Source organism: Phoca vitulina, unplaced genomic scaffold (genome assembly GCF_004348235.1).
Source record: "Phoca vitulina isolate PV1807 unplaced genomic scaffold, GSC_HSeal_1.0 scaffold9, whole genome shotgun sequence".
Classification (NCBI taxonomy): domain Eukaryota; kingdom Metazoa; phylum Chordata; class Mammalia; order Carnivora; family Phocidae; genus Phoca; species Phoca vitulina.
Window position 1 is genome coordinate 7195326 of NW_022589712.1, and position 22370 is coordinate 7217695.

Genomic DNA, 22370 nt, shown 5'->3' on the forward strand with positions numbered 1-22370 from the left:
ATAAATGTCCTTATTCATTTTTAATACCAAACAGGCAATACCAAACTTTTTTTTTAATTTACAGTGAGCTCAGATTTTTAGAAAGCAGGTAGGAGAGATGAGTGAGGGTTTAATAGCAGAGAAAATAAGAGAAAAAGCACAAACCTGTGCGCATATCATCCAGATAAGCCCAGAATGAGATAACATTCTAAATTCAATGATCAAAGACAACAAAACAGGCTTTTTAAAAATTTTTTTATTGTTACGTTAATCACCATACATTACATCATTAGTTTTTGATGTAGTGTTCCATGATTCATTGTTTGTGCATAACACCCAGTGCTCCATGCAGAATGTGCCCTCTTTAATACCCATCACCAGGCTAACCCATCCTCTCACCCCCCTCCCCTCTAGAACCCTCAGTTTGTTTTTCAGAGTCCATCGTCTCTCATGGTTCGTCTCCCCCTCCGAATTCCCCCCCTTCATTTTTCCCCTCCTGCTATCTTCTTCTTTTTTTTTTTTCTTAACATATATTGCATTATTTGTTTCAGAGGTACAGATCTGTGATTCAACAGTCTTGCACAATTCACAGCACTCACCATAGCACATACCGTCCCCAATGTCTATCACCCAGCCACCCCATCCCTCCCACCCCACCCCCCCACTCCAGCAACCCTCAGTTTGTTTCCTGAGATTAAGAATTCCTCATATCAGTGAGGTCATATGATACATGTCTTTCTCTGATTGACTTATTTCGCTCAGCATAACACCCTCCAATTCCATTCACGTTGTTGCAAATGGCAAGATCTCATTCCTTTTGATGGCTGCATAATATTCCATTGTATATATATATATATATACCACATCTTCTTTATCCATTCATCTGTCGATGGACATCTTGGCTCTTTCCACAGTTTGGCTATTGTGGACATTGCTGCTATAAACATCAGGGTGCATGCACCCCTTCGGATCCCTACATTTGTGTCTTTGAGGTAAATACCCAGTAGTGCAATTGCTAGATCATATGGTCGCTCTATTTTCAACTTTTTGAGGAACCTCCATACTGTTTTCCAGAGTGGTTGCACCAGCTTGCATTCCCACCAACAGTGTAGGAGGGTTCCCCTTTCTCCGCATCCCCGCCAACATCTGTCGTTTCCTGACTTCTTAACTTTAGCCGTTCTGACTGGTGTGAGGTGGTATCTCATTGAGGTTTTGATTTGAATTTCCCTGATGCCAAGCGATGTTGAGCACTTTTTCATGTGTCTTTTGGCCATTTGGATGTCTTCTTTGGAAAAATGTCTGGTCATGTCTTCTGCCCATTTCTTGATTGGATTCTTTGTTCTTTGGGTGTTGAGTTTGATAAGTTCTTTATAGATTTTGGATCCTAGCCTTTATCTGATAGGTCATTTGCAAATATCTTCTCCCATTCTGTCGGTTGTCTTTTGGTTTTGTTGACTAACAAAACAGGCTTTTAAAGTTGGGTCAAGGATGCAAGACAACAGGGAAAGGCCGTCATTGAGGAAGACAGCACAATGTTAGAAAAGCTTTCCAATCCCAGTCTTTCCTGTTTCCTTGAGCAAAGAGAATGTTTCTTTCCCATGTTGGAAAGAACAAAACAGACAATTTCAGAAGGAACCTCTCCGTAAGAAAAGTGAGAAGAGAACGAGGCACATGCAAGTATTTTAAGTGCCGTTAGATCTGCAGACATGCCCATGTATAACCTCAGAGGCACCGCCAGGGTCTGTGAGCAGCCATGAAGAAAGAACAGAGTTCAGAGTTCAGGAGGCGGATTTTTTTTAACTTTTCAAGATGAGGAAACTGCAAAGCAATGAGTTTGATATCAGTTTCGGCCATCAACTGAAAACAAATAGTGTGAGCACTTATGAGGTCTATGTGATCATTAAGAGCCAACAGGGATTCACCATGACTGACCATGGAAGCAGTCATGGAGGGGGTGTGGGGCACTCACCATGGATCTTCTTCACTTGGATGGGGTCCCTTGACCCTGGGAGCAAGCGAGCTGGCAGCTGGAGACAGACAGAAGGCACACTGTTGAAGCAGTCAGGTACCTTGGAGGAGAGAGAGAAACAGGGCTACTACCATGGGCTGGAGACCAACCTCGTGTCTGGATGAAGGGAGAGGAGGAAAGGGGCAACAAAGAACACAGAGAAGCGAAAGAATGGGGAGAAGAATGGTAAGGGAATCTACAAGTCCAGCGAGAATAGTTTTAAGGGATGCGTGTTGACCCAAAGTCAGATACTACAAGGTGGTGAAAGAGAAGGAGGATGGGGATGGGCCATTGGCAGGAAGTACTTCTGTCAGCAAGAGGGGCCCCGCCCTAGGCCCCTCCTTGTCCTCCACTCACACCTCAACCCACAAGAGCCCACAGGACCCAAGCCCTTCCTGGGTTCCTGGATATGCGGGGCTTCAGAATTTCCTGCACAAACAGCCCTGAGGTCTTAACTGGCTCTGTCTTCCTGAAGACATCGGCCACAGGGTGAGTCGTGGTGGGGGCTGGGCATGCAGCCTGTGGGCCACACCTGCCAGATATGTGAGAGGCCCTCTGAGGAGGCAGGAATCTGGGATGAGAGGAACAGACCTCCCAGGGGTGTCTGAGAGTTCCAAATCCCCACCTTCCAGATCTTCATATAGGTGTTATTTGTCAAAAGGGTGGAACATATTTTCTAACAGTTTTTTAGTTTGATCTGTGACTTTTAAATATTCAAACAAGTGACATGGTTTTACACTTTCCCTGGGCCAACAAGTTAAGGGACTATTCTAGGACAAGCTCTTGGGTCCCAAGTTCAGAGTGGGCATCACAGGACACTTTATCAGTAGGGTGGAAGGAAATCTACCAATGTGATGTCAAATGTAAAATGAAGGAGTGGTGAGAACTCTCATCTAAGAAGCCTGACCTTGCAAACAGAGTACGTCTGTCAAAGCCTTCTTGGAACCAAGCACCACGAAAGCTCAACCTCAGGTTCCCCAGTATCTGTCGGGGGTCTGATGCCAAATATATGGGTGAGTGTGGCAACAATGAATAAACAGGAGACTTCACTGGTACCACATTTGAACAGGAATATTGCCAACTACAAGCTTGAATCTAAGAATAGAGGGAAGGAAAATAAACATCTGGATGCTTCCTATAAATTTTCAAATATATATTACAGATTATTGCAGGCAAATGGGTATTTGCCCCAGGAGAGAGAAGGCTAATAAAGGCTTAAAAGGATTAGATATGACCTCTATCACTCCAAAGCTATAACTAGTATCTAGAAAGATCCTTTTGACCACAAGAATGCCTCCTTATTAGAATGGAATTCTTTGGCTGATCCTCTGGTCCTCTGGCCCCTGTCACCAAACGAAGTCTTGAGACAGGGTCTGAAATGCTGCTGTAGGTAACATTGTGGAGAGAATTCTGGACTGACAGAGGGGTTCATCTAGGGATAGTAACAGCTAAGAATTGTTTAAAAATGAAGACATTTCATTCTTGAATACATGACTATGAATTACATCAATCTATCTTTGATCATTGAAGAAATTAAATGCCAGTCCATAAAATATAGGAGTTAGAGGGCGCCTGGGTGGCTCAGTCGTTAAGCGTCTGCCTTCGGCTCAGGTCATGATCCCGGGGTCCTGGGATCGAGCCCCACATCGGGCTCCTGCTCGGCGGGAAGCCTGCTTCTCCCTCTCCCACTCCCCCTGCTTGTGTTCCTGCTCTCGCTATCTCTCTCTCTGTCAAATAAATAAAATCTTTAAAAAAAAAAAAATATAGGAGTTAGATCGGATGGTCATTGATATAAGCAAAATCATCAGATAGCATTTGGAAGTTGTGTGGCTGTCTGAGGGAAGATATTTTGACATTTCCACAGTGGTCTGAGTGGTTGCCCGTCAAGGTGGCCCCAAACTGAACCCACTCAGCTGACCTGGCCTCTGTCTTCCGTTTATATCAGAACTCTACTGTCGCTGAAAATTAGCTTTGTTTTGACAAGGCCAGTAGGAAATGGAGCATTTAAAGAACCCTTTCTTGCTCGAGTAGTGACATGTTAATATTTTGTGTTTAAAAATTAAACCTTGCATTTAAAATATGAAATAATTCATTTCTGAGATTTTACAAAACTGGCCCAAGGGCAAATAGACTTTCTCTCATAGGTCCTTAAATTAACTCTGCACAGGCTTGTAAAGTCATCTGTTTTCCAGTGCTCTTGTGTGTGAGAACCAGAAGGCAACGGCTTTTCCCCCTTAACTTATGTAATCATTCAGCACATGTTTATTGAGTATTACCCTCATGCTGGACACAGTTCCCAGGTCCTAGATGAAGCTGTGAGCAAGTGCCTGTTCTCATGGAGTCTGTGTTCGGGGTGGGAAAAGCAGATATTAACAAATAATTAAATGCAACAGAAATTGTGATAGGCACCACACATCTGAGCCTGAAAAATGTTCTTGGTTTTTTGTTTTTTGTTTTTTGTTTTTTTAAGAGAGGGAGGGCGGAAGGGGCAGAGAGAGAGAGAGGGAGAGAGAAGGATTCTTAACACAGGGCTTGATCTCACAACCCTGATTCTAAAATCAAGAATCAGACGTTTAACCGACTAAGCCACCCAGGCTCCCCTAAAGATGCTTTTTAATTCAATTTAATTAGTTGCCATTGATAGAAGCTTTGTGTGGCAACACATTCACATTATCTTTTTTAGAAAATACAATGATATACAGTATGAATATAAAGACTGGCTCTCCCACCAAAGAAAGCCCATGGTCCTACTCCCTTTTTGTTAATTTTTCCAGTCACTCCACGATGCACACTTTTAACTTCTAAAATTTTGTGTTGCTTTTGTTTTGCTGTTGTGCGTAGATTTTTGGTGTCTTTATGGTAGCATATTTTCTCCCCCAAACACAAGAAGTGTGTTCAAGTTAAACAGACTAATCTTATTATAAGTTTGAGGATTAAAATAATGCGGCATATGAAATTCTGAACTTACAGCATCTTTATATGCAAAATCTAATAGTCATTTTTGTTAAATCATCATGACAGGGCAGAAAGTAGTTTGCAATGCATGGAGTCTGGGATTTAGAGGTAGAATTTCAGGGTAGAATTGTCAGTTAGCTCTGTCATTTGCTTCGCTCACAATGTGGGTGACAAAAGGCAAGTAGCCTTTAATATTACAAAGCAGCCACCAGTAAAAAAAAGAGCTCCCTCCACCTCCTGCAATAACAACGACAAAAAAAAGATCAGCTCTGGTTCAACAGAATTATGAGTCGTCAGTTCTCTTCTTTGACATCTTTGTGGAACACTTGTTTTTAAACCACAGCTTGTTTGCCGTAATCATCCATCTGTTGATTGTATACGCAAGTGATGCCCTTACTGTGTGTTACGGCTGACTCAGAAGGCTAAGCAGAAGGTACATTAAACGGTTGCTAACTGTCCCTTTTGTCAAAAATTTGAGTCAGTTTCCCTTTTGCATATTTAGATAATTGGATGTGCCTGGAGATTGGGGGCTTCAGTTATTTTTCCTGATTGCCTCTATTCATTCACTTTGTAAATATAGATATGTAAAGGATGCAATTCAAAATGACCAGTGAGATAAAAAATACCTTCCACCAAGTTCAAAGGTAAAAACATGTCATAAGGTTTTATGATATCAAATAAAAATATCAAATTGCTTATTAATCACTTGAGGTTATTGGAGTGAGTAAATGAATAAATGAATTAATAAAAGGCAACAAACTTAAAGCCTTAAATGTATACTAACCATGCTTTTCTAAGCATGAATGATCATGTGAACATATATATGTGTGTATATATACATGTACTTTATAAACACACACATATACATACTTGATAATCTATTGTTTTTCAGCATATTGTCCTAATAATCCCAAATATGTCATTGGATCCTGGGCTGCTTTAGCGAAATTGGCCTCTAAATACCGAGAGTTCAGGCAACAAGGATTTTCTGGGAGGACAGCAGAACAACCATCTCAAGCACAGTGTGACACACTGCCTCTCCTCTCCAGAGACTCTCAAAATAGCATCTACCATTCCCTAAAAGCCCACCGCGTACAAGGAACTCTACTAGGTGATATATATACAAACACGTAGATACCCACACACATTGTTGACAGCAACCCCGTAAGTTAAATATTCCTACTCCCGTTTTTACAAGTAGGAAGTGAAGGCTTTAGAGCTGATGCAGTGTCTTTGGCCCAAGAATGCACAGCTAGTAGTGGGAGATGAACAGTCACTTCATTTCCTTCTCCTGTTCTTCCTTCGTCGTTACTTCTCATTTCCTCCTGGGCCGGAGACATGGGAGTGGGAGGAGGGAGACAGGCGGGGACTGAGAGTGCCACTCCCCCACCCCCGCACTTGGGGTAAAGAGACTGTAGAATCCGCCCATGGGGGAGGTGGCAGAGGGGGATCACAGGACAGGGACAACCAGGGAGATACCTCTTGTCTGGACACCAGTCACTCTTCTCCAGACAGTCCAGGAAGGACCCCGCATCCCGATATGCATGCCCACACCTCACGCATTCTTGATTTTAGACACGTTCTTCATTCACAGGAGTGTGACCATTTAGTCTGTTCTTTCAATCCAGCTAGATTTGCAGTCTTCACATGCAATATGACACTTCTTCTATGTGACATCCAAAATCGTTCTGGATGCAACACTGCCACTTAGTTGATTTCCTCAGGAATTCTTTCTCAAGGAAAGACGACAAAGACTGATTCAAATGCCTGGCATCGTGCATCTTCTTCTATTCGGTGTTTCTCCCCCTAAACCATTGTCTAATATGTTTTCCAAGCAAGTTAGAGCTTCCCATTTGCCCTCCCAAAACAAGTTGTGGTTTTTACCTTCTGATCTGCCAAGACTAGAGAAAGTGATAGGGTCCCCACCCCATCAACTGCGAAACCCACCATCTGAGACTCTTGGGATTTTTACTTAGTCAGTCACCCGCTAAAGCCAACATATTACGGAATTTCTTCTGATAAGGGAAATGGCTCAGCATCTAACCTTCATGTCTCTTTCTGTCTGTTTTTTGACCCCTCCGACAATCTCTGCCTGGTAATCTGTAGTTCATTGAAATGGCCATCGGAAGGTGCCCACCGGTTTGTGGTTCCAGTGGCTTGCGCTCCACATTGGCAGGTCTAACTCTCACTAGCTGGATTTGGCTGCCTCTCAAGATTTCAGGGTGACATCAGTTCCCTGATGGGTCTAAGAAAAGTTGCTGGTTTTCAGTTTGCCCAGATTTTCCTGCTGTGAGGATGGGGGTCATAACTCCCAATTCGTTCACACATCAGAGCCAAAAAAAGAAGTCTTGACCTTTATTTCTTTAGACAGTAGATCACGTAGCAATCGTTTCAAGTAGCCACTTCCCTTTTAAATACAGGAAATTTTTACAAGAAGTATGAGCAGCCATCATTGGACATGGAAACGCCGTGAAAATCATTAGCAATACATTCACTTCCTAATCTTTTGGTCATCCTGTGTTCCTTTCACATACATTCAAAACTGCTGCTGGAGATAGAGATGGGGATTATTCTTGGTAAAAGGACTTGGCGGTGGGAGTAACCGATTTATCCAGGAGCACAAAGCCAGCTAGTTAACATGGAACTAGAGCTTCCATCCAGGCCATGACTGCAGGAACTTTTTTATAAGGCATGAAACCCCCAATTTTGGTATTTCCCTTCTGGAATCCCTATCTCCAGTTGCTATTTTCAAGTGGTGATGATGGCTGAAAGCTTTTCCTCAGAGACAATTGGAGGAAAGGAGAAAGGAAGAGAAGGTACTAACTCTATGCTCAAGGCCGGATTTTTGCTGAATATTTAAAGGGAAAACTTGAATCCTTCCTTGGTTTGAAGTGAACATGCCGCAGAGCGGCAGAGCATGAAGAGAGTGAGTGGGTAGTAAGTTGGGCCTACTAGGGTCTGAGTGGGGACAGGGTGTGTTGGATGAAGAGTGAGCCCTGTTTTAAGAAAGAGATGCCCTTTCCCCTTCTAGTCTGGAGGAGTAAAGAGGGATAGATACGGGGGGTCTGATTGGGAGGGGATGTGAAATTCGGGATTGGTGCACTTGAAAGCTACCAGCTGCATTCTCTGGAAGCCAAGTCCAAGGCAGGGGGTAGACTACTGGTGTTTATTGGGATGACACTTGGGAAAGGGGGGAAGGGCAGATTGGGCAGAGTAAGGAGTCACACTGTCATTCAGGCCTGACAGGGCCTGGGAGCAAATGCAGCCCATGGTGGCTAGGCGGTCCCCCCCCTGTCCTGGGCAGCAGGTTGGGGTCCCTGGAATGCATGACCTCAGATGAGGCAGCTGTCTGCAGCTGAGGGCCCAGCTCTATCACCGTCCTGCGATAGCTCGGCCATGGTCCTTCCTTGTGGGGCGCTGGGGCCCTCACCTCCACATTCACAAGAGCTTTACACCTGTGTCAGGTGAGCTCTTACTGTGCTAGAGGTTAATTAAGAAGGACGGTGATGGTTTGAAGAGTCCCCAAGGGTGGTGAGAGAGGTGCTGGCCAAAGAAAAGTGAAGGGCCAGCCATAGCCAGGAGCCTGGCCAGGAGAGGGCCCCAAAGCAGCACCGTACTCAGCAGGGACACTGCGTCAGGTAGATGGCGTGATTTCTGCTAGATTTCTAGCCCTGCTTGCTGCACTAGCAGTGACTGGCTAGACCGGACCTGGAGAAGGAAAAGCAGGTGCAGGGTCCTCGGAGAGCATGAGAGGTGAGAGGTCAGAAAAGGCCACTTCACCAATAAGCAATAAGCAAAGCACCTTCGTGGCTGGAGGTCGGAGAAAGGCCTCTGGGAGGAGAGAAGGGGAGGGTAGAGCAGGAGCCCCTCCCAGGTGCCACCGTTGCCCCGCTGGGTGACCGTGAGCACATGGCAGGGGACTCATCCACTGTGGGCATGGCTGATACCATGATGACAAGAGAGCCACCCATCCCTACACTTGTCACCTTCGCATCTCAGCAGCGGGTGACAGAAAATAAAGGACATGAGGTGTAGGGTACATTTGAAGATGATTTCACTCTGGAGAAAATATAGTGTGAGGAGGGCATGGGGGTGAAAACAGGCTGCAGTTTCATGCAGGGCCGCCCCAAACACTCTCACTGAGAAGGTGACATTTGAGAAAGGACTTGAAGGAGGAGCCCTCCATGCAGATGTCTGGGCCAAGAGCTCTCCGGAGAGAAGGAGCGGCAAGTGCAAATGGCTGGAGACATTAGATACTTATTTATTTATTTGAGACAGACTGAGAACACGAGCAGGAGAGGCAGGGGGAGAGGGAGAGAGAGAATTTCAAGCGGACTCCACACTGAGCAGGGAGCCCGTCACGGGGCTCAATCCCACAACATTGACATCATGACCTGAGCTGAAACCAAGAGTGGGAGACTCAACGGAGTACGCCACCCAGGCTTGCCACCACGGGCACATTTTAATAGGAGCCTTTTCTCTGTCATTTTGAGAAAAGATCTCCCCTTGGGGACCTGAGGGCAGAGGTTGCTGGGCACCATGAGGATTTGACTGGTCCAAGTAGACAACCGTGGCTCCAGAAGATGACCCATTGCCATGCGCGTGTAGGCTCTGTGTGAGGAATTTGGAGAAAGCAAGAGTGCAGCACCACCATTAACAACACTCTCCATGTAGTCCTCCTATGCCAGGCTCTTTCTTCCTCCTGGTGCCTCCACCCCACCTCCTCACACTACTGAATTCCGTGTGTGTCTTGTGTTTCTAGTTTTGTGATTTTGAAACTCGCCTTCACACAAAGTTTGTGTCTGTCCATTTCCCGCACTGATGTTCCTGTGGCGACCACAGTTACAGGTGCCCCTCCCGTGGTCTCTTAAATATCTTGACCCCCTCACACGTCTTCCCTTCTAACTAATGCCATATCTGTCCTTGTTTATTATATTTTATTCCACCTACCAGGTGTGCCAGGTAATTATCTAGTCTTCTGTGAAAGATGTTTATATTGGAACTCTCATTGACATCAATCCTTGAAGTTACATCTTAGGAGAATGTTAGAATACAAATCCTGAAGACAGGCTAATTTTAAATTCTGGTTCTTATTTTACCTGGCATTAAAGTAAGTCAAATCAGTTTTTCTCAAATTTGAGGGATGTGAAGGACAACATTTTTAAAAAATCCTCTAAAATTAATAAGGTTGAATAAAACTATTTCGCAAAATAATATTTCTTAAATCTAGATATAATCTCTCTTAAATCTAGATAAATATCTAGATTTAATATTTAATAATATCTCTTAAATCTAGATAAATATATATCTAGACTATATATAGTCTAGATATAAATTTAGACGTAAACATTTTATGCTTATACAACTGGAAGGCCCAAATGAAAATCAGTAAATTAAGTATAAATAAAAGAACAAAACCAAAAGCATTCCAGTTAAATTCTATGAATTTCATATCACAGATGTTGGCATTTTGCTGAAACTAAATCGTTGCCTGGGATGCAACCAAGGCCCTGGCTGGCTGGCCAGTTTCCCCTGAACTGTGCGTGCCCACGTCGCTGTACCCATGGTGCCTCTCCCACGTGAACCTCCTACACTTGGTGCCAGTCTACGGGCCCCCCGCTTATTGGAAATGCACCCCTGGAATTCTGCCTTGGCTCTTTCCTTATGGGTTTCACAGAACCTCTTCTTCCCAAGATGATCTAAAATTCTAGCACCGAGATGAGGCTGAACTTCCACCATAGTTCTTAGTTGAATTGTGGCCAACCGAATGATCCAGCATGACTTCTCCTAACTGTTTAGGTAATTATCAGAATAGCAATTCTGATATGAACGTCTCAAAAAGAACCTTCAGACCACATGTCCGTGGCATCCAGTTGGACAAACACGGTTCTAATGTCAAGGATCTAGCTTCCCTTCTTTATAGCATTGGACGTGCCGGAGGCAATTAACATACTGTGTTTTCCACCAAAATATTCATCTAAGGATTTTCATTTATTTTCTTGGTCTACTATCAGATGGTGACATCGCCTGTTTAGATTTTGTTTATATTTTTAAAACTCTTTTGTACTACTTTGGTAAGCATTTGTAAACCACTCTTGCAAGGTCTGAAATGTTATAGTATCAAAGACAATGTCAAATATAACATCAAACAGCAAAACCGTGTTTCAGCATTTTACATGACCACAGAATTTCTGAATTGGAATAGACCCTGTCAAATTCATCTCTACAATATCCTGCAGAAATAGTCATTTAGCCTGTGTCTGAAAACCTACAGTTAGTAGCTCATCAGGCAATGTATTCATTCCATTTTTAAGTTAGAAATTTCTTACTTTTGAACCAAAGTCTACTGATGTCATTTTTGCCTCTTAGTTTTAATCCTACCTTCTAGAATAAAACACAAATCTAATCTCTCTTGCAAAGGATAACTCCTTCACCTCCGTGAAGATGACACCTCCCTCCTTCCTCAGCCTGCCCTCCCCAGACAGACGTCCTCGTCCTCGGTACTTTATTCTTACATCACAAGGCTGAGTAACATGAACGACAGCACAGTGATTGCTTTGGTGCATTTTGCGTACAACCCAATTCCTTAGTAGAAGCTTCAACAGATTATGTAATCCATAGATTGTATCTAAGAAGTGAGCTTTTATATCAATTTTTGTTACTAGAGTTAATATTATAAATGACTACAAACTAATACGTACAATTTTTCAATTAAAAGGACAGGGATAGAACATAATTAAATGATGACTAAGCATGGACTGGCATGCATACATATAATTTATTTACTTATTTCTGTTTACAACTGGAGAAAGAAAATGGGAAAGCCTAAAGAGGCTCTTACCGACCGGGTAGAATGGAAGGTCATGGGCACCCCGACTATCCTGGCTCTCTTCCCAGGTCCTTTCCATAAGAACCCCTTTCCAAACCGAAAGACAGGCTCCTTCTAGCCTTGACAGGGCCTCCTGGAAGAACCAGGCAAGGTTCTAAACTACAACCAAATCCCGTGAAGATGCGATATCCAGCTGCCCCGTCTTCCTTCTTAGTTCCCTGTGTGCAGCACCCTCCCCCCCAGAGCAAGGAAACAGGATGTGGTAAATAAGCACAGTGAACCTATACTCACCAACTCTCCCACTCCAGCCCCACAGAATCCTGGCTCTCTATGAGGGACAAGTGACGTGCTAGGGAGAAATAACATGGTGGCCTAAAGCCCCACAAAGGCCGGGTCACCATCAGGAGGGAGAAAAGGCTTGGCTGCGCTCACCTGCTCCTTCCCAGTGTCACAGTGGGGGACCGGACGGCAGCCGTAGCACCCTCCAAGGTGTGGCCTTTGAGTAGTTGCTTAGAATGTGTTGTGCAGGTGGGGGTCTGCGTCCCCCCCAACAACACCAGGCGCTGCTAGTCATACGTGCATGTAAGAACCCATTACCGCACCGAATGGGAATAACGCGTTTGTGATTCATTCTGTTCTCCAACAGCTGGCTGCCCCAACTCCTTGATTAAAGAGCTCCATCACTTCAGGATTCTTGGAGAAGAGCAGGTGAGTGGGCCTCTCAAAGGCAGTGCCAGCGTGTCGCGAAAGATAGACACTAATGAGACAGTTTGGGCTCTCTCCAGGGAGGCAGAGTGTGTCTCCTGACCCTTGGCGCCCTAAAACGGGGAAGAAAGCCATGCTGCAGATATGTGTGAGGACGCTCTTTTCCTCTTCTATCCATCAGACCTGAGAGGTTGTTAATTGGTACATCTGCTATCTGCCGGAGCATTTCATCTCAGGATGCTGGCGGTAAGCAGGAACAACGTGGTGGCAGGAGAGCCAACAAGTTAGTGTCTGGACGCATGATGGGTAAGAGACCAGGCACCACAGACGGCCCTGACGTGAGGTCTGCGGGTGAGGGCGCCAGCCCCTCTCACCAGACCTTTGCACGGTGTGCACCTTCTCTGTATCTCACTGCAACTGCTTTCTCTACGGATACAAATGTGTGACGTATATACATACAAAGGATGGCCCATTAAAAGTAGATTACTTCAGTACTGTGGTGCTCGGCGACATGTCAGATTTTAAAGGGATGTGCTAAGTAAATAATTCAGGGTGCCGAATTACACACACACACACGTGCGTGCGCACTTTGCCTGCGTACAAATTTCTTAATCTTTGTATAGAATTATAGCTTCCATAGTATTATGTGAAATCTTGATGTCAAGTTATTCTTGAAATACTCACACCAAACATGGGGCATGACCTACCTCACCTTCTCTTACTGGTTTTTACCCCCAAAGGTCATCTTTGTCACGTCTGACCAGGGAACGTGCAAAGGGAGATGAGTTTTGTCGATGAGTTTGTGGTGGGGGTGTTTTTCTTTGGTATGTGTATATTGCAAAGTTGGACACCTGTGTCCAATATTAGATTAAAAACAGAAAGGAGCTAATTGGGGGAGGATAAAAAACTAGAATTATTTCCAATTCCTTGATTTAACAGATTTCAGAATGTCTCCTTTGTGTTTTCATACTGCCGATTCCAGAATTCAGCAGGCATAAGTGTTTATTCAAATATAAGCAAAATCAGTTACCCTCCATTGCAGGTAAGAGTTAATAACTGACTCCCTCAAACATACCTATTTAGGAAAACACATGCATCTCCCAGCCATTTTCCTGTGAAAGCCTGAGAGATTTCTTAAAGTAAGAATTACAGATTGTTGCCCTGACATTTCCACTCAGATAATGGAGCCTTCTCTTCTAACTTGTACCAATATTTGCAAATTATTTCCCTATTTGTGTTAGAGTCATTGGTGATTAGTAGGGAAAGAAGCCAACTATAATCATCTTAGATTTGCATACAAGTCAGGCCACTTTGCATTCTCCTAGAAATTTAATCGAGCCATAATCAAAATCAATATTACTCTGATTAGTTGTGCAACATGGGGACAGGGTGCACAGCAATATTGATCTTTATTTCCTGAAAAAAAAAAAAAAACACTTTTCCTTCCTTCCTTCTTTCCTTTCATTCAGCAGATACTCACTGCGCACCTCCTCAGGTGCTATATGCCATTCTCGGTTATCAGGATATAGGAGTGAAAAAGGAATACCCATCAGTGGAAAACCGTTATGCTATATACACATACACATACATGTTCAATATACATTATGCTAGGTGGTTATTATGGCCATGGAGAAAAATAAAACCAAAAAGGGGGTAGTGGTAACAGGCGGAAGAGGTGAATTTTCTATAAGGTGGTCAGGAAGAACCTCACTGAGCAGGTGATTTGTGAGTGAGGACCTGAAAGGAGTGCAGGAAAGCATCCTGGTGACGTCTGGAAAAGGAGCTTTCCAGATAGAGAATAAAGCGAGTACAGAAGTTCTGACATGACCCTCTGTAATGCTCATTTCACGTAAAAAGCATTATGAAATACGAGGTGTGGTTGGAGTAAGGTAGGAAGAAATCCAGGAGAGTGTGCACTGGAAGCCAAAGGCAGGAAGCATTTCTAGGAAGGAAGGCTGATCATCTGTGCTCCATGAGACCAAGCAGGAGCCGGGTGAGAAATGAACATTGGAATTCAAAACTTGGAGGTCCTTGGTGGCCTTGACCAGGGGATGGCAGGGCTGAAAGCCTGCTTGAATTGGGTTCATGTCCAGAAAAGGAAGAGGAATGGGAGAGAGCAAATACTGGTGACTTCTTTTTTAAGGAATTCAGCTGTAAAGGAAAGCCAAGAATGAGGCAGCTGGGGTGGGGGACTGTGGAATCAAGATCCTTTTCTTTTTTTACAGGAAAAGCTGAGGCATGTTGATGGGCCAATGGGAGTGAGTCTGTAGAAGAGTAAGGGGTTGGTGATGCAGGGGAGAGGAGAGACCGTCGGGAACAACGTCCTGGCTCACAGCCGCTGAGTAGCGGCTCCACCTGAGACACGAGTAGGGACGGCTCAGCCTGGGGCAGTGGGGACGGCTGAATATGCAGGGTGGTTGCTACTGCTGTCCCTCTTTTCTCGGTGAAATGGGAGGGACAGTTGGCAGCTGAGAGCACACATGGGGGCAGAGCCTTCCAGGGAGATGAAAGGAGAGTGAAATCGTCATTTAGGAGGATAGGGAGTAATAAACTCGGGAAAGGAATGAGCTTGGAGCGAGATCCATGAGCCTGGTGTCTTTCTGTCACGTTCAACTGTACAGGCACAGGTGCAGAAAACAGAGAGCTGGGTTCAACCCGGAGTTTGGTTTTCAGCCAGGAGAGCGGAGAGGTGGGATGAGAAGAGACTGGGTGGGAAAGGTAGTTGGTCGGTTGGTTCCAGGTCCCAGTGGGTCCAAAGAGTTTTGGGAATTTAAGGACTAGCAAGGTTTAGCTGGAAAAGCAGTTGTTGGCTGAAGAATGGGATCCTTGACATTGAGATTGTGGAGGCTTACAGGGACTGGCAATGGTGGGGCCAGGGGAGGGCTGGGAGTGCTGATGGCCGAGTTAGGATAGAGGAAAAGTTGACTGCAGAAGTTGAGGTCACGGACTCGGGAAGCCAGGGTGTCGGAAGTGTGGCCCATGTGGACATTGAGACCCTCCAGAATTACCACCAGAGCCAACTTGGAGAGAGTTCTGTTGAGTCACAAACTGAAGCTTCAAGAAATGTGGTCAGGAGGGAGCAGGGAGAGAGTGCTGGGGGGGAGATTGGGGAGAGGGAGGTGGGGCTCCGGAGCTGCCTGCTGATGGAGAAAGAGCACCCAGTGGAGCCTGATGGTTCGAAATTCAAGGCTGGAGGATTGGTTTCAGGAGAGAAGAGAACTGTTCGACTTGGAGCATTGTGGAGCAATGCTTGGTAGTACAAAGTGTGCAGAAAACATGTGAGGGAGTATCCGAGGAAGTGGTGTCCCAGGGCAGGAGCCAGTTTCAGGGAGGGAAGAACGGGAGAAGGACCCTGGGAGTGGTTTGAAGTCACAGGGGCGGGAGTCAGGAAAGCTCAAGGACAAAAAGGGCAAAGGGGTGCACAGAGCTGCGTGTGGGGGTGGGGTCAGACTGGAGAATGACAGGGGAGCCAGGGACTGCTTTGGGGACTGATATAAATTGGATGTGTCAGTCTGGGACATTTCTATCCTGATGATACATGACAGAAACTGGTGGCCTCGGGGCAGATGGTGCTGAGGCTCTGGAGAGAAAGCCGAACAGTCCAGCCCCACTGCTCCTGCGGGTTGGAGTAGGGCGGCCGCTCCCTCTCCGGGAGCTGATGAAACATTCAGGCTCTCTCTGGATGCTGGAGGCAACTTTTATCACTTGACAAAATGAAATTTTATATTAATATGTGTTACAAGTGCCCTTGGACACATCATTTCAGTCCCTCACTAATGTGGCTTTTCCATTTGTAGAAAAGGAAGAGAAATGGTCAGCCATCTCTTAGAATTTTTGGAAATAAATAGGATTGCAAAGTGACTTGCAAATAGTAAGTGCTACACTAAAATGTTTCTGATTTAAATACTATTTACATTATTTATACTCAATCACTAGATTGAACTAGTAGCAACAAGGTAGGCAATGAAGTAAGTGTGATGTGCACCTAAAAGTGAACTGGTAAGATGAACGCAGATACTGGTTAATTACTGAATCCACTGCTGGATGGTGGAGTTGCTTATCGGTCATCTAATTTCTTCATATGTGATTCCTTTCCATTTTCATCGGTCCCTAATAGGCACTTGATTTTTGAGATCTAGATTAAAAATAAATCATTACACACTATAAATAATTTACCTTCCTAAAATAAAAATACAATTAAAACTCCTTGGAATTTAACATATAACCCATTTACGTTAGCTTCTTGGCCCCGTGACTTGTGTTTATAATTCACATTCATAAAGCACCTTTCATGCCCCCAAGTCCAAACTACTTGGCAAAGATGTTATCACATAGTAGGTCATAAGCGACTCCAAAGTTCAAGATGAGCCTTAAAAGAAAAAGAACAACCCACCAGGAGTGATAACTGGCATCAGTCCCTAGGGCTGTGAGAGCCTTCAGAAGAACTGCGTTTCCAAAGTACCTGCACTTCTACCAGCTTCCCCCACCCCAGATTCAATCAATTTTAAGGAAACAAAATTCATTTATTCAACAAACATTTTGTGAATACCTTTTTTGTACTATTACTGTGCTAGTGTTAGATACAATGGTAAACAAGGAAATCACAAGAACAAATCATGGTAAATGCTAAGAAGAAAACAGTGATTGAGATTTAACCTAATTTAGATAAGGAGCTAAGGAACCATGAACCATAAAGGTTGAAAAGGCACCACTGTTCACTGAGCTGGGATCTCAGTATGGGATAGAAGAACATTCAAAACAGAGGGAAGTGTATGTTCAGTGACCCCCCCACCCAAGAGGTGAAGAGATTGTCCTGTTCAGGCCACTAAATAAAAGCAATGTGGCCGGAAGATAATGAGCAAGAGGGACAGTGATGAAAGATGAAGACCATCCACACCATGTAGGCCATGGTCAAGATTTGTATTTAATTCTATTTTCAATGGAAAATTCTTGAAAGTTTAAGGAGGGGGCGGGCATTAACCAAATTCCATTTCAAGAATGTCAGTCTTGGTCCAATATGGACAGGGTCTGGATCAAGACAGTTGGCAGAGGAAAGAGAAAGAAGTGAATATTCAGAGGTCGGATGAAAGGTCTCAGGGATTGATTAACTGTGGGTCAGGGACATGAAGGAGTCCTACAGTTTTATCTTACCGAGGTGTGTAAGATGGTAGGAAGGTGAGGATGGAGGTGAGGAATCCGGGGCTCAACTCTGAACAGATGTGATAGGCCTGAAACATTGAGAAGGAGGCAAGTTGGGATTTGGATGTGTGTTTTGGAATTCAGAGGAGATGGAGGTCAGGGGTCAGAGATGGAGAGATAAATGTGGGGTCTCTGGCATGTGGGCGGTATTCTATTTTTTTTAAGTTTATTTATTTAAGTAATTTCTACACCCAATGTGGGGCTTGAACTCATGACCCTGAGATTAAGAATCACAAGCTCTTCCAACTGAGCCAGCCAGGCACCCTGGGCAGATGGTATTTTAAATCCATGGCAATTGCCAAATGGAGATAAAAGACAAGGAACCATGTGAACTCTAAGGAGCCCCAACATTTGGAAATGTGTTTGAGGAAATGAAAGCCTAGGAAGAGACAGGGAGGGGGAGGGGAGATGATGAGCACCACGGTGCTTCTCGAGGAAGTCAGAGAAAAATCCCCTTCCTCTGAAGGTGAGGCGCTTGAGTTCGGAGGCCATCAGAAGTACTGATCAAAACCACTTCTCAGGGACTGTAGTAAAGGATAAATAACACGTATCCACGGGCCCCCCTGCCCTATGCTGACTGCCCTATCAACAGCATGTGCTTAGTGGTCCTGTTGCAAAACCTCCAGAAGTCTCTGGAGTCACTCCTGTGAGGAAAACAGTTCGAGGGAGCCCACCTTCATAGCCTTGCCCTCCTGGGGGCACTGCCATGGCCACAGAAAAGACAAGGGACGAAGCAGCCAATTGGTTTTGACCTCCTTTCCGGAAGATTCCACAACCACTGGATATTGAAATACTTTTTGACATCATGTCATCAGGAACATCTGAAAGAGCAAAAACTTCAGGGCACCAGGCTGGCTCAGGCAGTGGGGCACGCTTGACTCTTGATCTGGGGGTCATGAGTTTGAGCCTCACGTTGGGCATAGAGATTACTTTGAAAAAATAAAATAAATTTAAAAAAATTAAAAAAAAGAAGAAAACCTCCTAAGTTGCAATCCAGGGTATAGTCTATTGCTCCAATTATATTGCAGGTGGTGTTTGATCTGTTTTCTCCTTACATCTGATTTCAGCCATCCTAATGATTGTTTTTTCTATGCAGTGAACAAGGGCCAGACCTTTCTCTAGCCAATTTACTCCATCAGTCGATGACAGATGTCCAGGGATAAAGAAAACATTATTAGCAACAGAACAGAGACTACAAACAGCAATGTGGCAGGCACGCCCACAGAGGCTGTCACCAACTCCCCTGGGGGCTAACTACCTGCAAATGAGGAAAAATAAGATTAAGGTTACTGAGAATTTAACAAGCATTGTGGGTTTTTTTTAATTCTAATACATATAGAAAATAGGACATCCTCTGCAGAGCAAGGAGAAATGGATTCATGATAAACGTGTTTCTCTATGAAGTTATTGGAGATTTTTTTTTATCCAAAGAGGAAATTCTATAATAAACTGATTTTCATTATTTTCTAAAAGACGACTGAGGAATAATGAGCTGAAAAAAAAATTTTTTTTAATAAAAAGGAAAAAAGAGAAAGTGGGCGCAGCTTGGTATTGGGAAAGGGTGGTCTTCAGAGCCACAGTCCTGATTTTCCATCCGGGATTGGGGGTGTCCTGCCTGTGTGAAGGCCAGCAAAGGACTGAACTTCCGTGTGACTCAGTGGCCTCATCTTTTAGTCCCCAGAGTAGACAGAGAATGCACTGCACAGGCTAAGTGTTGGCACAGTGGCTTGGCACAGAGGAGTAGTTCAGCGAACGGTATTTCTGATGGGGTTTTCTCTCTTCCACGCGGGATTCAGAGAGAGGACCCACGGAGGGAAGCCTCTGGATGCTTGTGGCTATGACTTCAGAGAAGCCAGAATTTAGGGAGGGGAAAGCAAGACAGGCCCCAGCCTGTATGGGGGTCGTTTTGTAGCTGTACCTGAGTGCCCCCAAAAGGACGCTCTGGAAAATTCCACGGCGGAACAAAAACAGCCTTCCTTCCCAGCTCAGAGGATTTGAAAAGCTGCCATGGAGCGCCTGGATTGCTGACAAGCTGTGACTCATTTTGACAGAACATTTGCCAGTTTTCTCAGATTTTCGATTTACCTAGTATTCCTGTACTCCAGATTTCCTGCAGCTTTTAAAACGTAGGTTCCTTGTTGCTTGCTTTTCTTAGGGAAGCATGCAAATCCAGTATCACAACAAAGAGGTCCGTGTCTTCCCACACAGGTCTTTTGGGTGGTTTTCCAGTGGTGCAAGATAGCCAGGTGCAGGTCCTTCCCAGCCTGACCCCTCGAGTGACCACGAGTCTTTAGCATGCAGTCAATGGCCAGCAAGAAAGGGGAAGCTAGCTGGCCCGTGTGGGACTTGAACCTGAGACCCTTGCTTCATTATAGAGCAATATTCCACCCAACTCAACTCTTCTACCTACCTATAGACCACCAAAAATACAACCTCTCTTTGATTATACTCGCCCATGATTCATTATTCAGATTCCTAAAATAGCAGCTTATGGAAACTTCTAAACTCTATACTTTAAAATGAATATTTTCCATTCTTAGGAGAATCCATGAGCATACACATAAATACTGAATAATTTACTCCTCAAATAAATAAAATATAAACCATAGCGATTAGTTGAGATTTTTACCTAGATAGGTCGTACTAATGGAATGCATTTTCACTATAATATGATGAAATACAAGAAATGTTCAAAAAATTTTTTTCCTTAGGGGCAAAGTGGTATGCTTTTTGTTAATATTTATTTTCAAAAATTTTTGTGAATATCATGGTGTCCCTCTAAATTATCTTAGTTATCTGTCTGTGGATTATCCATTTTATGAAAGTATATCTATAAATTGGCAAACTAGTTTTAATGGCTGAAACAGCATTAGTTGGCAGGTAAGGATGGCTATGTCTACACATACAAAGGTGCACACACAGTCCCTCACTGTGAATCCAAAGACAAACAATAAATAAAGGATTTTTAGAGAATTTGCTTCTTTTGAACTCACCTGAGAATAGATTCTACACAGACTTAGCGCACATTACTAATTAATCACATTCCTTCAGTTCTGCTCGTAAAATGCTCCCCATCATTGATAAGTAAAGAAAGCCCTTGCATATGCCGCAAGTAGTACCAACTGATCGGTATCTGTTCACTTTCCCCAGTTGGGGTCCATTTATCACTTTATCACTATTGTGTGTATTTTGCACTCAGATGAATATAGATATTCCGCTCTACTTAGTGCTGATTTGTTACAACTCTCTAGTAAATATATAGTTGGGTTCTTTCAATGCATTGTCAACATTGTGCCATAAGTGGCTGAAAGGAATTCATGGAAATGTGGGCCATATCTTGAAGGGAACCAAATAAGTATCTCTAATGACCTAGAGATAATCACCCGTCTAATTTCTTTCCTTAGGGTATGAAGCTTTCTGTGAATACTAACTCATTACTGTCTTCAGGTCAAATGTTTGTTCTTATAAATTTCACGATGTTAAAAAAAAAAAGTAATGCACTCAGTAGGCATAGGTTTTATTTCAGATGTGTGTACTTTTTATTTTTTATTTTTTTTTTTTTTTAAAGATTTTATTTATTTATTTGAGAGAGAGAAAGCATGAGAGGGGGGAGGGTCAGAGGGAGAAGCAGACTCCCTGCCGAGCAGGGAGCCCGATGCGGGACTCGATCCTGGGACTCCAGGATCATGACCTGAGCTGAAGGCAGTCGCTTAACCAACTGAGCCACCCAGGCGCCCTGATGTGTGTACTTTTTAATTATCAGAAATTGCCAGGTATATAAGTTAAAATATTTGTCTTCCTTTAGAAAAGAAGTTGTATGCTCAAATTCACTTGAGTGTATCACAAATAGAATGACTATAATAAAGTCATTTTTTATAAATTCCTTAGCTAATCAATGGAAAGAAGAGCATGATTTCACATTTCATCAGTATCTGAGGCCACTATGAATGCACTCAGCAAGAATTTCTAAAGTGTTATTGGTCTTTGTCCATAGGTTAACTTCTTCGTAGATAAAAGCTATCGTCATAGTAGTAAAATCCCTTAACTAAATTAAATAGATAGGTGATCTGTCGTTACATCGGAAAATAGCCAATTGCTTGAGAGCCATTTATTTAAAATAGAAATCCATCCTCCATCACTGTTATTAATTCCCATCGCCATTAATTATTTTGTTAGAAGTATTTAATTAATTGGTGCTCACTGGAGTTAGATTTCATTAATTCATCCTACAAGAATTTGTTGTTTACCAGCTATGGACAAGATACTATAGCAAATTCAGGAGATACAAATACAAAAAAGGATTGGGGGGTAGTGCAAAGGGTCTACAGTAAGGTCTGAAGGGACTGGATACTCCTGCACTCACAAAACTTAACCAGCCAAAGATCTCTTTCGAGACAAGGCCTCACACTGAACAGAAATGTGCTTGGAATAGAAAAGGGGATGAGGGAAGAGGAAATCCAGTTAAAAGTGGGTAACGAAGCTGGAAGCTCATAGAAAGTGAGTTCCACCAACGAGAAGAGGAAGCTCTAGAACCACGAAGAGCTATGCTGGATCCTACTTGTTTCTAAAGTTGCAGAACTGATTTCATGTAAAACTGTGCAACAGCAAGAAGCAAAGTTAAATTCCATACAAAGTTTTGAAGAGTTACAGAGAATGAAGAGCAGAATGATGTCCTGAGACACAAGAAAAGTATGT

The 22370-nt window shown here is 43.7% G+C and overlaps 1 protein-coding gene across 4 annotated transcripts in view; it reads left to right on the forward strand.

Annotated features, from left to right (window-relative positions):
* PRKN (parkin RBR E3 ubiquitin protein ligase) overlaps positions 1-22370 on the forward strand; it is a 1294051-nt gene that overhangs the window by 1083500 nt on the left and 188181 nt on the right. For all 4 annotated transcript variants that reach the window (XM_032407521.1, XM_032407520.1, XM_032407518.1 and 1 more), the window contains exon 8: positions 12418-12479. In XM_032407521.1, coding sequence (XP_032263412.1) covers positions 12418-12479 — 62 coding nt within the window. The remainder of the gene's footprint in view (positions 1-12417; positions 12480-22370) is intronic.